Raw genomic sequence first — 16,630 nt, 5'->3', positions numbered from 1 at the left:
TTTAGCTCCTCATTTAGTCAGACAAGGGGGACTTTTTACTTATAAAAGAATTAGTGATCCCAACAAGTCTAGATCAGCACTGAATGTCCTGAAGGGTGATGTCCTGCGTGCTTCTTCCACACATTATTACCTTAATTTGATACCCACTTAGGGGTGCCCTTGCCTTTCCCCTTTGCTAACACCATTTCCCCTTATAATCAGAAAGCCATGTGATGAAGGAAAATGAAGATCACCCCGCTTAGTAGTATTAGTGATCATGATAATGATAATAATAATGACAATGCAATAAAGTGATAGATAGCTACATTCTTCTTGTAACAGATCATTAAGATATAAATAAGGCTAAATAATCTTTCAGCAAACCTCTTCTATCACCTTTCTTACTATCTTCCCATCCGCCAATCTTCTGATCTTGGGTAGCTGTGAGTCTTCCAAACTATTGCCTAGATGATTAGACACACATGAGAAAACATAATATAACAGATTTCAAAACTCAGTTAAGTGTTACTTACAACTTGCTTTGTTTGCCCATAGTGTGCCTTTGTCTATCTCTGTGAAAACAATAGCTTACCTTATTCTATTTAACAGTTGTGTAGTATTCCATCATAACTTGAGAATTTTTTTCTCCTTGCCTTATTGACAGTTAAGTATAGTAGGTTTCAAATGCTTTTCTTAGCCACAGAACTCTTTTATAACATAAACTTAGGTTGATGACACGGATATGTTTGTGGCTATTAGGATTGAGGCAGAGATGATGAGTCTGCAGTGCTCATCTTGCTATCCTATGGAAATATATATAAGCCCCATGTACAATTTCAATTTTTAGTAGGTGTTGATGAGGAAAAAAAAAACAGATGAAATTAGTTTTAAGAACATATTTTATTTACTTCAGTCAATATCCAAAGGTAGCATTTCAACATGTGGCACCAGCGGCATTTAAAGTTCTCAATAGCTCCGTGTATCTGCGGCCACCATTTTGGATGAGGCAACCCTAGACTATATCTCCATCCTCAACCTTCATTGTTGTCTCTGGGTCTGCTCAATGAACTATAAGTTAATCACTGAGTGAATCTTGAAAAACTTTCTCTCTGGGTGACCACTGAGCATCTAAACCAACATCCCCTCAAACACAGCAAAACAGTAACAATCAATTTATTTTAAATCAACTTATTTTCTGTGTACAGTCCTTCAGTACTTCAAGAAGTATTTGTGATTTGTTGGTTTCTCTGGACAATACATACTTAGTTCTTTAAAGAGTTCATGTATGGCATTAATTCTTCTCCAAATTTGGGTATCTTTGAAATCATGAAGCCATTAAACGTATGTGTATCCTCTTTGACTGTGGTACCCAAGACACAGCATGATGCTTCCAAGGTGATCTGAGCAGGGAGAGTAGAGCATCACCAGAAAGAGTCTCTCTTCCATCTTTATGGACATTAATGATTGTCCTGAAACATTCAGCTAGCTTCTTTGCTGAGGAGCAACCATAGCATATTCTTATCTTTAAGCAAGTTGATTTTCCATGTTAAATATATCTCTTTTTCATAATAATTCCATGATTAATTCAAAGTTTTCAGAGAATTGTATAAGTGTATCAGACAGTACTAAATGTATATAACACTGTGGAATTCAATTTTGGATAAGACGGTCAGACATATTTCCTGTTCTTCCAACTTTCCTATTTTAGATCTGTCAAACTCTTACTATCTTTCAAGACCTGGCTCAAATCTTCTTTCCCTAAATTTTCTCCCTCAAAAAACCTGATACTATTCTTTCAGTTCAGTTCAGTTGCTCAGTCGTGTCTGACTCTTTGCGACCCCATGTATCGCAGCACTCCAGGCCTCCCTGTGCATCACCAACTCCCGGAGTTCACTCACACTCGCGTCCATCGAGTCGGTGATGCCATCCAGCCGTCTCATCCTCTGTCGTCCCCTTTTCCTCCTGTGCCCAATCCCTCCCAGCATCAGAATCTTTTCCAGTGAGTCAACTCTTCGCATGAGGTGGCCAAAGTATTGGAGTTTCAGCTTTAGCATCATTCTAGACCTCAAAAAAAATAGTGTAAAGATTATGATCTTTAGGGGCTACTTTCTTTAGGGGCTTCCCTGGTGGTTCTTCCCGGTAGAAAAGAATCCACCTGCATTGGCAGGAGACATGGGTTTGATCCCTGGGTTGGGAAGACCCCCTGGAGAAAGAAATGGCAACCTACTCCAGTGTTTTTGTCTGAGAGATCCCATGGACAGAGAAGCTTGTTCGGCTGCAGTCCATGGGGTCACAAAAGAGCTGGACATGACTTAGCCACTGAAGAAGGAAAGTGGCAACCCACTCCAGTATTTTGCTTGGGAGATCCCATGGACAGAGGAGTCTGGTGGGCTACAGTCCATGGTGTCATGAGTTGGACACAAATTAGCCACCAAGTGACAGCAACAACCTTCTTTAGGCTGAACTTTTGGAAAGCAAAAGCTGTATTTTTTTCCTTTCATAGTGATGCATTGTTTGGTACAGTGCTTGATACTATGTGTGATGGACTTCCCTGGTGGTCCAGTGGCTAAGACTCTAGGCTCCCAATGCAGGAGACCCAGAGTTTAATCCCTGCTTAGGGAACTAGATTCCCCATGCTGCAATTAAGACCCAGCACAGCCAATAAATAAATAAATAAAAGTAAATATTAAAAAAAAAAATAAAATGTGTGTTAGGGAGAAAGAGAAACAGATATCTCTGGAGATAGGAAGGTGACAGAGGGAAAAGTATGAGAATTAGAGGAGAAAGGAAAAATAGGCTTTTAAACCTGTTTTTCTCCCATTATATACTAACTTGTGAAATAATAGACCATGAGAGTTTCGTTTTCAAAGCATTTGGCACTAAATTCCACTATAATTCTCAAGACATATTCCCTTTTTTGCCATTTTTCTGCTTTGTTAGCCTTCACATTTTTGTGACAACTATTCATCTGGGAGGCTGAGCAAGTTTATAGCCATCATTCACTTATTCATTCATGAGCTGTAAAAAAACATAATTTAGGTAAAAATGCCATATCTTTGTTACATAAAGTGTCATTCCTCCATCTTGACATTTCAAATGATTTGATCGGATGGATTTCACACCACTTAAAACAGGAAGGGAGAAATGTACGGTATGTACAAATTGTTATTTTAAAAGTCTTTCTCCTTTCAGCACCAAAATGGCTTAATTTATACTTAAATTTTGGTTTGCTTTCTATGTATGATAGTTGTCTGCTTTAAAATATCATTGCACTAAAAAGACACAGATGTGTATAGCGGACTTTTGGACTCAGAGGGAGAGGGAGAGAGTGTGATGATTTGAGAGAATGGCATTGAAACATGTATAATAACATGTAAGAATCGAAATGCCCGTCTATGTCTGATGCAGGATATGACACGCTTGGGGCTGACGCGCGGGGATGACCCAGAGAGATGTTGTGGGGAGGGGGGTGGGAGGGGGGTTCATGTTTGGGAACGCATGTACACCTGTGGTGGATTCATGTCAATCTATGCCAAAACCAATACAGAATTGTAAAGTAAAAATTAAAAATAAATAAATAAATTTAAAAAAAAAATATCATTGCACTGAATCGGGTAGAAGACAGTAAGACAAGTGGAGCTCTTTTCCAGCTAAACTGGCCATTCTCTCTCAAAGTGTTGATTATGCTTTGGAAAAATAGGAATTTTTCCAAAAAATATATGCAGAAAGGACCTTGAAAGGTCAGATTTCCCATCACCTTGTCTTTCAGCAATCAATACATATTTAATGGCGATGTTAGTATGTAGGTACTCCAGGCCAGCTCAAGGCAACCCTCTGAAGCAAACAAAGCTTGTCTTTCTGGTATTTCAACCTCACCTTTCAGGCTCTTACTTCTCTTTGGGAGCAGGTCAACCCTACTTCTCTTCCGTACTACTTTTTTTGTTTGCTTCTTGCTGAAGCTTGTCCTTGGTGACCTATTAGCTACATAGGAATTTTCTGATTACCTTAACATAGTAGTTTAAAAAATGAATAGGCAAATATGGCTCACCAGAATTTATTTGATTTTCATTGTTTGTGGTAGTTGCCTTCAATGAATTCTGAATTAAGAAATATGGAATCAATGCTCCTAGGGGAAATTCAAGGTTAGTTTCCTGTGAGCCTCTGGTCACATCTTCATCAGCTGATCAATATATTAGCTTGTTTAATGTGTGTTTTTGTTTAAAGACATTTTATTTAATGTATATTGTTGATACATATACACTGAACTCACAGCCTAAAGAACGAAAAAGAAAGAAAGACAGTGTAGTCACTCAGTCATGTCCGACTCTTTGTGACCCCATGGATTGTAGCCCACCAGGCTCCTCTGTCCATGGGATTCTCCAGATAAGCATACTAGAGTGGGTTGCCATGTCCTTCTCTAGGGAATATTTCTGACCCAGGGATTGAACCCAGGTCCCCTGCATTATAGGCAGATTTTTACCATCTGAGCCACCAGGGATAGCCAATCACACGTTTTCTCTGGAAGGTGCAACATAACCTTCTTGCATTTCAGAATTCTAAACAACACCTCAGCACTACAGTTGGAAGCCATTTTAAGCAGAGAAATAACACAAATGATAAAAATGAAAAATGTGGCACTAAACAGACTGCAAAAAGGATCCTTGTTTATAGTATAAGAGTTGAAATAAGAAAGCAGAAGATTGTGCTGTTTGACCTCAGCTGGAAATTTGCATGTTGGGTGAATCAAAAGTTTTTGCCATATTGTGTACACACACATCTGTGAATTACTACAAAAATATTAATTTAGGGGTTACAGAGAAACTTTGGTGAGTAGGCAAATTCTCAAATAAAGAATCTTCAAATAAGGAGAGTCAAGGGTATATTTAATACACAAGGAGTTAAACATTTAATGTTGGAAAGTAAAGTATGTGGGTAGCACAAAAAGTGATAATATCTTGGTGTCAGAATAGCTGTATTCAAAAAAGAAAATAGTTACCTGTTATAGAATGACCATGAAAAAATGTATAACAATATCTATACAATGAACTTTTGTCATTGGAACCCATTAATTTTGTTGCATGTAAAACTTCTGAAAGCAGAAAGGAGAAACAGTAGGACCTAAGACAGGATTCAGGTAAGATTTTACAGCTTAACTTCACATCTCCCAAAATGGGCATGAAGATGCCCTGGAGCATTGCAAGATATTTTAAAATGTCAAGGGAAACACATACATATCTCTCAGATACCATGAGAAATATTAGCTGAAGGTAGTTCACAGTTTAAACATTAGGTTGGTGCATTCCTTTTGATCATATATTGATCACACCATGTATTTGTGGTGCAGTGTTTCTGGTTGTTGCTGTGATAAATAGCAAGCTCAATGGATGTGCAATAGTAGTCCAAGGTTTGAGAAGTAATACAATATGCAACAGGCACTAAATTGTTAGGGCCAGTCAAGAATTTATATTCTTTTGGTGGGAGACAGAGAATAAACAAGTAGATATATTAGTTAATGTGCCATAGAGAAAACCAACAAACTATTGAGAGGATAAAGCATAGGATGGGGGTGGGTTTTATAAAGGGTGATCGAGTTTGTTAGTTGTTCAGTCATGTCTGACTCTTTGCAACCCCATGTACTATATATAGCTTGCCATACTCCTCTGTTCATGGAATTCTCCAGGCAAGAATACTGGCTGGAGTGGGTGGTCATTCCCTTCTCCAGGAGATCTTCCCGAACTAGTGATCAAACACTGGTTTCCTGCATTGCAGACAGATGCTTTACCATCTGAGCTACCACAGAAGTGCACTGGGTGACATTTGGGAAGAGATTTAGAGAAGGAGGAGGTTAACAAGCCATAAAAGTACTCAGGGAAATGTGTTTGAGGCATAGAGAATGACACATGTGGCCTAAGAACCATATTGAATGCGTGATGGAAGCCATTGAAGTTGTCTGAGCAGGAGAATAGCATGATCTGAGTTAGATCTTAAATGGAGTATCCTGGTTATACTGGAGAAAATACAAAGTATGGGGTAAGAGCAGAAAAAAGGAGCTAAGCTAGGTGGCCTCCAGGGTAAAAATGGTTAGAGTTGCCAGAGGCTGATCAGTCCTGAAGAGGGAGATTTTGTTCTATATTGGGTCAGGAAATTTTTAATTCAACTTTCTAGTTTTCAGGCCATTGCAATGATTAGAGATCTGTTGAGAAATCCTTCTTCATGCATCACTCAAATTCTCCTGTTGCAGTTGCCAACTTACAGTTTCATCTTTCTGCTCCCAGTGAAACTAATTTGCATCTGAACCAATCCTTTAAATAGTCCTTACTACATTTTGGGGGCTTCCCAGGTGCCACAGTGGTAAAGAATCCACCTGCAAATCCAGGAGATACAAGATATGCAGATTTGATGCCTGGGTGGGAAGATCCCCTGGAGGAGGGATTGGCAACCACTCCAGTATTCTTGTTTGGAGAATCCCATGGACAGAGGACCCTGGTGGGGCTACAGTCCATACAGAGTCAGACATGACTGAGCACATATGCGTGGGCACACACACACACATACAAGTCACATTTTTCACAGGTCCTGGTGAGATGACTGTAAATTTTTCAAACTTTTCTCATTTTGCTTCTTTACTGAAGCTGTTGTAGAGAAGATTGAGAATTTGACTGGGAAGCTGATGCAGGTAGATTGATCCTACTCTGCAGATAGTATGTGGTGTGATTATGGACAAGTCACACGATATTCTTGAAACTCTGTATAAGGCACACGTTAAGCTGATAGACTCTTAGAAGGGAGATATTTTATAGGCCAGATACATTGCTAGTAGCATCATGGAACCAAGACTAGACCAAAGTGATTCTCTCGCATCATAAAAAAAGCCTCCCCTGGGAGCACATAAGGGCAGAACTGAGGGCTGACCTTAGGTCGCCAGTCTCTGGTCCAACGAGTTGCATATTTTTTCTGTTCCTTTTACCCTAGGATATCATCTAATGATACAAATCTCCTGGCCCATTTTCAGACCCTCCCTGCTTTTCCATGTCTCCTTTAATTTATGGGGATCCTTGACTAACCAAAAAATAATACTATTTTAAAAATGACAGCATGATTAGGAGACATATTTACACGCACTCAGAAAACTCCACATGCACAGAACTATTTATATGGGTGGTTTGAATGGGTTTGCTACATGGATTAGGCACAAGAAAATATTTCAATCTCATCCATTTGCTTGATGGTACTTGTAAAGGTTAAAAGCTACGGAACCCTTGACTGGCCAAGTGTGGTGCTTGGAAAATTTACCTAACTACTCTGAACCTGTTTATGCCTCTATTAAATTGGGATTAAGTTCATTTCATTAGGTCATTGTAAGGATTACATCCTGTAGTTGAATGGCTGAGCCATGTTGTTGTTCAGTTGCTAAGTTGTATCCAACTCTTTTGTGACCCTATGGACTGTAGCCTATCAGGTTCCTCTGTCTATTATTTCTAGATAAAATTTCCAGGCAAGAATTATTTCCAGGCAAGAATACTGGAGTGGGTTGCCATTTCCTTCTCTAGGGAATCTTCCCAACGCAGGGATTGACCTATGTCTCCTACATTGGCAGGTATATTCTTTACCACAGAGCTAGCTGGAAAGCCCACCTGACCCATAGTGGGTAGTAAAAATTGATCCCTGTGATGATGGCGATTGTAGTTGTTGTTATTAGGTGTATGTTTTATTATTAATCATAATAATGATCACTGTCACTTATTACTTTATTTGTATTGTTTACCAAGCTCTTTTGTATATATTTGATGCTAGAATTCTGTGAAGCAGGCAGGACAACTAGCAGTTACTAGCTATTTTATGAGTGAGGAGACAGAAAAGCAGGAAAATGATAAGTGGCTTGTGAAAAACACGTATCAGTGGCAGAGTTAGGCCCCAAATGTTCAGGTCCCCTGGGTGTACAGTATTCTTTTTTTCATTTTGAAACTTTATTTTAGTTCCTGAGCCATAACCACTTGAATACGAACTCCTCATTATGAGCCTTATGCTGCCAGGTTGTGCTTGCCATTGACTCATCTATTGAACACACAGATCACTGAAATGTTTGGTCACAGTACTATAGGCACTGTCATTTTCTCCTTTTTTCTGTTGAGTGAGGTTTTCCATTTTATTTTTCACTCTCCTTTTGAAAATCTAATGATGAGAAGTGTGTGCAATCTTGTCAGCTCATCTGTCAGCAGAATTTACCAACTTGCTGTCATTGTTCCTCGGCACACTCCAGAGAAGTGAGAAATGAACAGAGATTCTTTTCTCTGTCCACAGTGAAAATTCCAGCAGTTATGTGAACTGGTTTGCCCACTCTACCCCTGCTTGAGTTAATAAAGACTGGGAACAAAACCTCTTTCTTTTAATATTCTTAGGGAAAAAATTGAACATCTGTAGATGAGTGAGTGAATATTAATAAAGTTGGTGGTAAGAGAGAAGGAAAACAAGAGGGATATGCCACAGCCTGGAAAATTACTAGGCAGAATGTGATATTGGCACCAAAGACCCCATTTTATGCCTGTCTGACCAATCTCAAGACTTCATCAGTAACCACACCTGATTAATTACACTGAGATAGCCAAAGAAACCAGCGAAATTAAAATGTGCCCTTTGAGATGGGCAGTGGGTACCTGCATTGTCGTACTGCTTATGATCTGCTCCTTCCTTCTGAAAGACACAGCCCTGAGAGATGGTGTTACTGTGTGCCAAGTTGTGGGTAACAATCAGCTTTCAGACTAAAGACAATTATGCAGAGAATCTCACATGAAGGCACTGTCTTTCCTCCCTGCACCATCCTTGCCACCTCCTGAGTTTATCCTCTTAAAATTAACAGAGCACAGGATTTTTGAGTACATGTGTCAAACTGCATGCTTTAGAAGACTCTGAACAAGGTGTATCTTTTCACGCCTCAGTTTTTGTATATGTAAATGGAGAAAATAGTGTGTATGTCATAGGACTATCAAGAAAAGTGTATGAATTAGTGTATGTAAAGCACTTAGAAAACAATGATAGGCAAATGAAAGGTACCTGAAACATGTTTTCCATTATTAGTGTGTGAACACAGAGGCCACGATAATAAGGGTAAATAGCAGATCCACTTACACCATCTTGTACCCAGAAAACCATTCAGTTTTTTCACTTTTAATAGAGTATTCAGTAAATGACATGAGATAGTCAATAATTATAAAGAAGGCTTTGTCTTAAACAATTTTGCCCAACTAATAGGCTATTGTAAGTGTTCTGAGCACTTTTAAGGTAGGTTAAAAAATTGCCAACATCCATTGGATCATAGAAAAAGCAAAAGAATTCCAGGAAAATATCTACTTCTGCTTCATTGATTACACTAAAGTCTTGGACTATGTGGATCACCAAAAACTGTGGAAAATTCTTCAAGAGATAGGAATACCAAACCATTTCACCCGCCTCCTAAGAAATCTGTAAGCAGGTCAAGAAGCAACAGTTAGAACTGGACGTGGGACAACAGACTGGTTCCAAATTGGGAAAGGAGTATGTCAAGGCTGTATATTGTCACTTTGCTTATTTAACTTATATGCAAAGTACATCATGCGAAATGCCAGGCTGGATGAAGCACTAGCCAGAATCAAGATTGCCAGGAGAAATATCAATAACCTCAGATATGCAGATGACACCTTCCTAATGGCAGAAAGCGAATAACTAAAGAGCCTCTTGATGAAAGTGAAAGAGGAGACTGAAAAAGTTGGCTTAAAACTCAACATTCAGAAAACTAGGATCATAGCATCTGGTCCCATCACTTCATGGCAAATAGATGGGGAAATAATGGAGACAAACATAAACTTTCTTTTTTTGGGCTCCAAAATCACTGCAGATGGTGACTGCAGCCATGAAATTAAAAGACAGTTTCTCCTTGGAAGAAAAGCTATGACCAATCTAGACAGCATATTAAAAAGCAGAAACATTCCTTTGCCCACAAAAGTCTGTCTAGTCAAAGCTATGGTTTTTCCAGCAGTCATGTATGGATGTGAGAGTTGGACCATGAAGAAAGCTGAGCACCAACGGATTGATACTTTTGAACTGTGGTGTTGGAGAAGACTCTTGAGAGTCCCTTGGCCAGCAAGGAGATCCAACCTGTCAATCCTAAAGGAAATCAGTCCTGAATATTCATTGGAAGGACTAATGCTAAAGCTGAAACTCCAATTCTTTGGCCACCTGATAGGAAGAACTGACTCATTGGAAAGACCCTGATTCCGGGAAAGATTGAAGGTGGGAGGAGAATGGGATGACAGAGGATGAGATGGTTGGATGGCATCACCAACTCGATGGACATGAGTTTGAGCAAGGTCCAGGAGTTGGTGATGGACAGGGAAGCCTTGCTTACTGCAGTCCATGGGGTTGCAAAGAGTCAGACATGAGTGAGCAACTGAACTGAACTGAACTGAGGCTAAGCTATGGCTTCCCAGGTAGTGCTCTTGATAAATAATCCACCTGCCAATTCAGGAGATGCCACTGATGCAGGTTCGATCCCTGGGTCGGGAAGATGCCCTAGAGAAGGAAATGGCAACCCACTCCTGTATTCTTGCCTGGGAAATCCCATGGACAGAGGAGCCTCATGAGCTACAGTCTATGGGGTCGCAAAGAGTTAGCCGTGACTGAACACACATGTGCACACAGACTAAGCTGTGATATTCAGTAGGTTAGTGCATTGAATGCATTTTTGACTTAAGATATTTTTAGCTTACAGTGGGTTTGTTGGAATTTAATCCCATTATAAGTTGAAGGAGATCTGTATGCTGATTTTTCTCTTTTCCTCTGTATTTTTAGACCCCAGAAGAATTAGAGGATGATTCAGACTTTGAGCAGGAAGATTATGATGTGCGTAGCCGGACAAGTGTTCAGACTGAGGATGACCAGCTCATTGCAGGACAGAGTGCACGGGTGAGTGGACATTCAGGACTTTGGTTTGGAGCACAGTGGTTGTGTTCACCAAACTGGTTTGAAGGAATTTCTGATTTCCAGGTACCTGAAGCTCCAGAGATTCATGGCTCAGAAATCCAGGCTGTCATCTGGGGTTGTTTCATTTCTAGCAGTTCACATTTTACACAGTGGAAATCACCACCACTGATTCTGATTCCTTCTTACTCCCTTCTGTTTCCATCACTGAAATCATAGCAGCTACATCACAGCAAAACTTGTGTGTATTGTGGATTTGGTGGGGCTTAGAGGTCATGATTAGATGGTTCATTGACCATCGCATAGGAGAATGCTCAGATCTTACCTTTTCCCAGACTTCATAGTTCTTAAAGTCTCCAAGCTTGTTAACCACATAGGTGACAACCACAAATGCAGAATGAGAGTACTACTTTGTTACCAGTGGGGTTGTTATTGCTCCATACTCTGGCCTAGGGTATCTGAGAAACAAGACCACATATTTTGCAGTTGGTTCAGAAACATCAGAGTTGAGAAATAAGTTTTTCCCCTGATACCTACCTAGGCCCAAGGCAGCAGCCCCAGATCCATGTGATTGAAAAAGAAATTACAGAGACATACAAGAAATATAACAGTTAAAGATTGTGGATCAAGAACCATAAAAAGATCACCACTGTGGCTGACAGTTGAACTCTCTTGAACACTCTGTGAGACAGTCCACCAATAAAAGTGTTCCAAAGAAAATTCTGGAATCTGACCAGTCTTATTAGCTGGAGCTTCTTGAAGATAAGCTACCAGTAATCAAGGCAGGGAGCAGCAGATAAAATTCCTGGGGATTGCAAAAGAGGGTGAGATTCTCCTCCCTTTAAAGGCATAGCTTCCATAGGGCTAAAATAATGTAATTATAGTATAACTGAGATATCCTAATGGATATTCTAATTCTCTTTTGTCAAGTTTTACTTATTAAAAGATAATGAACAGGAAGCATGAGATAGAGATGGCAATTTAGAATAGGGATCTAGAAACTCCAGAAAGTTCAAACTGGCATAAGAATTCTGAAAAAGAGTAGAAAATAGCCAATCAAAGGTTAAAATAAAGATAATTCAGAGAAGACTAAGCTTTATGTTGAGTCAAGAAAGTCTTTGTTTTTAAAATCCCATTTCTCCTGATAGTCTCATCCAACAATTAAATGATCTAGAAGATAGAAATGGACATCATTGGGGGAAGTGTGAGAGTAAAAGTTAGAACATTGGAGATGTTCTGGATTTGATTTTAGACAGACTTAGTTCTGAATTGTAATGAGTAGGGTGAAGACTATGCTCTGGTACATGCTGCCTAATTTCTCTGAGCTTTTTTTTTTATCATCTATAGTAAATAATAGGCTTGTTTGATAAGATTCCTTTGAGGTTTTGATCAGTTAACATTTATAAAATAATGAGCATAATATCTGACACACATTGAGTGCTCAATAAGGGATGACTGAAAATTGTTATCTTTTGGAAGAGAAATCTCTTATCACAGGCTGGTGAGAGCAGAAAAGTGCACAACAGAGTATGAGGCTCCCTACTTTAAAAGATTCCTTGTAGACTTTAGTTACTCCCCTTAAAATATTGGAAATAGGGAAGTTGATTAAGCAAGAGTCTTTTGAGCCTGTACTGGTATAACACTACACTAATTCATCAGTCAGGTCAATTCATCTTCAAAATGAAGTAAAACAAGCATTTTTATGTCAGTGACAAAGGGCAAGTTTGAATAATTCACCTAAACATTAATCAGGTCAAAATCAATTTGATTGACTAACTACAACTTAGTATTGGTACAGCCTCACTTTGTACAAGGAAAAATGCAGTCCCATTATACTTCCATTTCATGGATCTTATGTTCAAGTTCAAGTCAGTTACAGTGAGTGGAAACAAAAGTCAGATGACATCTATCTTCATCATCTATTATTTCTTCACCCAGTAAGTGAGAAGACAATGGTCTTATTTGAAAGATTTTTCAGCATGAATGATGAACATGGGCCAGGATAGTAAGAACAAACTACCCCTGTAATTCAGCACTTGCTGATTTGTCTTTGTGAACCATCATGAGGTTTGTATGAGTAACTTGCAGCAGACAGCATTAGTTATTGAGTCAGCCTATTTAAGCCTATAATTATATGATGACAAATCAGAGACATAGAATTATGGCCATAAGTTGGAAATAAGAGGGTGCATTGAATTGCTGAGATGACAGATGGTCGAACTTTTGACCAGAGAAGTGTGTTCACTTGTTCAAAAGTGTGGAGGAGGCAAAAGTTGTCTCTGACAGAGGCAGTTGCTCTTTCCATCAGCCAGCTCTCCTCTGGTTACTTTGTGTTCTCATTCAGGGAAATTCTCTGAAAATGGCAAATTAAATCCAAGAGGAGGTTAAGGTGGGAAAAAAGACTTTAGTACCCATTCCAATGTTGCTCTCAAATTCTGAAATTAGAGTGAAGCTTATTCCCTTTATGTGTTCCCGTCTGCTGCTTGTCTACAATGCTTTATGAGAGAGAAACACACACACTGGGGAGGGGGGGATTTGAGTGGAGAACAATCATACCCTGATCTGATGAAATATAGAAGCTATCAGGACCTTTGATCCTAAACATGATATCTTATAAACTTCTTTCTTCAAAAGCTGACATAGTTAAAATTAATCAACAACTCTTGGGCATTTAACCTTCATGATAAAACATATTATTTGGAGTCACACAAACTTTATTTTAAAAATGGATTAGGGCAAGCTCTACGGCTTTGGGGTAACTTTCTTAACCTCTCTATGCCTCATTTCCTTGTGTGTGACCTCTCTCTCCTGCTCTCTCTTTATATATATACATGTATTATCCTACTTCATAATATCATTAGGAGAAAGCATGACAAAAAGTATCCCAAGAGTTATCCAAGAGTTATTACATGATGTTAAGTTTATGAAGAAAATGATGATGCTTGTAGCATAACATAGTCATTCATTAGAAGGCTGACCAATAATTTAACCTGAAAGAGCTGGATAATTTAGACCATCCTGAAAGTTTTCACTTGAATTAATGAGACAAGAACCTTAATTTTCCAATTCACTTCACAGCCTGAGACAGGTAAAAGTCACCCACTCCTTAATTACTTATGTTTATTATCTTGCTTTAAAACCAAGTGAAGAGAAATGGGCACATTAAGTTTTAACCTTTTAAATCATTATTTATAAACATGCATATACTTAAACCTTTCACGGTAGACTATTGCTGAGTGTTTAAGATACCAATACTTTTCAGTTCAGATGTCCAAAGACTTTAAAAGTCATTTTTCATCTTGGGATTGGGAAAAGAATTCTTTTGAAACTAGAAAAAAGCTCCTTGAGATTTAAATTGACGAAAAAATTCTGGACTGAGAGGTTGCTGGCTTGTGTCAGTGATACACACTTTTATTTAATAAAGTTTGGGCTTTACTGGTGGCTCAGATGATAGAGTCTGGATTCAATCAAAGACCCGAGTTCAGTCCCTGGGTTGGAAAGATCCTCTGGAGAAGGAAATGGTAACCCACTCCTGTATACTTGCCTGGAGAATTCCACAGACAGAGGAGACTGGCGGGCTACAGTCCATGGGATCGCAAAGAGTCGGACACGACTGAGTGACTAACACTTTGACTTTCTTCACTTAATAAAGTTTAGAACAATCACACAGAAGAAAATGGTTGGATGTTCAGAGGAAAGACTAGGAGCCTGAGGCAGAGGGGTAAGAAACGTTGTGAATTCAAGTCTCTGAGGCCACCGAATTGGGGTCCCAGATCAACAATCTGGACAGCTGTGCTTGGCTACCCAGAAAGCAGAGGAAAATCTCAGACCACCCCAGGCGACCGTATGACACAAACAGGAAAAACTGATTTGTTCTCTTCCCCCTGCCTCATCAAAACCATTTTTCTTATGTTTCCTTAGTTTGAGGGAATGAACAATTGCACATTATGTATTTTGTATTCAACTTGACTTGAATGTAGCCAGCCTCTAAGTTGTTTTTTTTTCCCCCCCTAGCTAGAAGGGCTTTAATGTGTTAACATTTCAAACTGCTGAGTTACATTGATAAGACCTAATTAAAACTCATGTGTTGAATTTTAATTTGATTAACTTGCAAATTTCACAGTTTGTGATCTACTGTTTATAGATAACCTTTTTTTAAATTCCAGTTTCAGAAAGGTCAACTATGAATTTTTAAAAGCCAAGAGCATTTTAAGAATATTTGGGAAACGACTTTGCTTCATCGATAGCTATGTTAGCAGAAGCAAATGTAATGACTCTTACACCCAAGTCACACACCATTAAGTGCATCATGTGGGTGAAGCGCCCCCAGAATCAAAATAACAGCTTCCTTTACAAATTTGCTTTGAAGGGGCTGGTTTTTCTTCCGAATTGTGCCCTCAGAAAACGTTTGTCAGTTCTGTTAACTTCTCTCAAACTGTGTCAATAGGGTGAGTGGAGAGATGTGTGAACAGTCAATCAAAAGGTATGCATTTAGTTTCTACACTGAGGCGGATGCTGGGGTCTTTGCCCTCAGGAAACTCAAAGAGAAGTCAGAGGCAGGGCATTAATAGAAATGAGAGAGTCAGAGCAAGGCAGTTAATATTCAAATACTAAACTGCACGATTGAAACTCAAGTGATAACAGTTGACAGACACGTGTAACCTTTTAATACACAAATTAATCCTTTGGGGACAATGATAGGTTTATTGCTAGAATCTGGATATTGAATGTAGAATCTGGAGGTCTGCCCAGCAGTTTTATAGATTCTTTTTTTTTTTTTTTTAATGAGAAGCACCTAATAGATGCTTTAAATGTTGCTGGTTAGGACTTGTAGGGTATAAGTAAAGCGTGGTTATCAATTTTGTATGAGGAGGACAAATGAATCTTAGACACCTTTAGAATATCAGATGGGATGCTTCAGGAAACTTGTGCAAATCCAAACCTATCTCAAAAGTATTGGAATAGCTGCCTTGGAATTAGTACGATGTTACATATGTGAGTTTATAACAAACTTTTGTATATTAACTCTTTTAAAATACATTTTAAAAGTACTTTAAAATATTTTTTGGATAGTAGTATTTTAAATACTTTAACTATTGTATCTGAACTAGTTTGACTTTTAAAATATGGATTTTTAAAATTTGTATACACACGCACACACATATTTATAGACCTAAGTTTATATATATATTACATATATATATACACACACAGACATCATACACATGAAGACACATGCTATTTGTATAAAGTCACACACATACATGCATGGCGTTTAGTAGACATTGTTAGAAAGAGGTAGCATCTGGGAAGCTGCTAGTTCAAGGACACCTTTATGCAAATCAGACCCCTTTACCCTGGGCAGATGAAGCCTCGACTCTAGGATGCTCAGCCTGGTGGACAGAGGCTGCAGTTTCAGTGACCTTTGCCCTGTTGGACTGGAATCATCAGGCAGTGTCTAACCTGCACTGTCCTGCTTGGTAATCTCATTGTGCAGGATGGTTAAGTATGGTGTTAGCTGACCTGGCTTTGAATCCTATTCTTACAGTTCATTAGTTGTGTGATGTTCAAAGTTAATTAACTTTCCTGGATCTTGGTATCATCATTAATAAAATAGGGGTAATAATAGTATTAATCTTATAAAATAATTAAGTAGATTAAATGTTTGACATTTTAAGTCTTTTAGTATAATACCCAG

The 16,630-nt window shown here is 38.7% G+C and overlaps 1 protein-coding gene across 2 annotated transcripts in view; it reads left to right on the top strand.

The window, feature by feature from the left end:
* Nucleotides 1-16,630, top strand: part of LOC120851300 (catenin alpha-2) — a 1,370,085-nt gene that overhangs the window by 1,292,984 nt on the left and 60,471 nt on the right. For both annotated transcript variants that reach the window (XM_040223986.1, XM_040223987.1), the window contains exon 14: nt 10,804-10,917. In XM_040223986.1, the coding sequence (XP_040079920.1) occupies nt 10,804-10,917 (114 nt within the window). The remainder of the gene's footprint in view (nt 1-10,803; nt 10,918-16,630) is intronic.

The sequence above is a fragment of the Oryx dammah genome, unplaced genomic scaffold (assembly GCF_014754425.2).
Source record: "Oryx dammah isolate SB20612 unplaced genomic scaffold, SCBI_Odam_1.1 HiC_scaffold_25, whole genome shotgun sequence".
Lineage (NCBI taxonomy): Eukaryota > Metazoa > Chordata > Mammalia > Artiodactyla > Bovidae > Oryx > Oryx dammah.
This window is presented reverse-complemented; position numbering and strand designations above follow the sequence as displayed.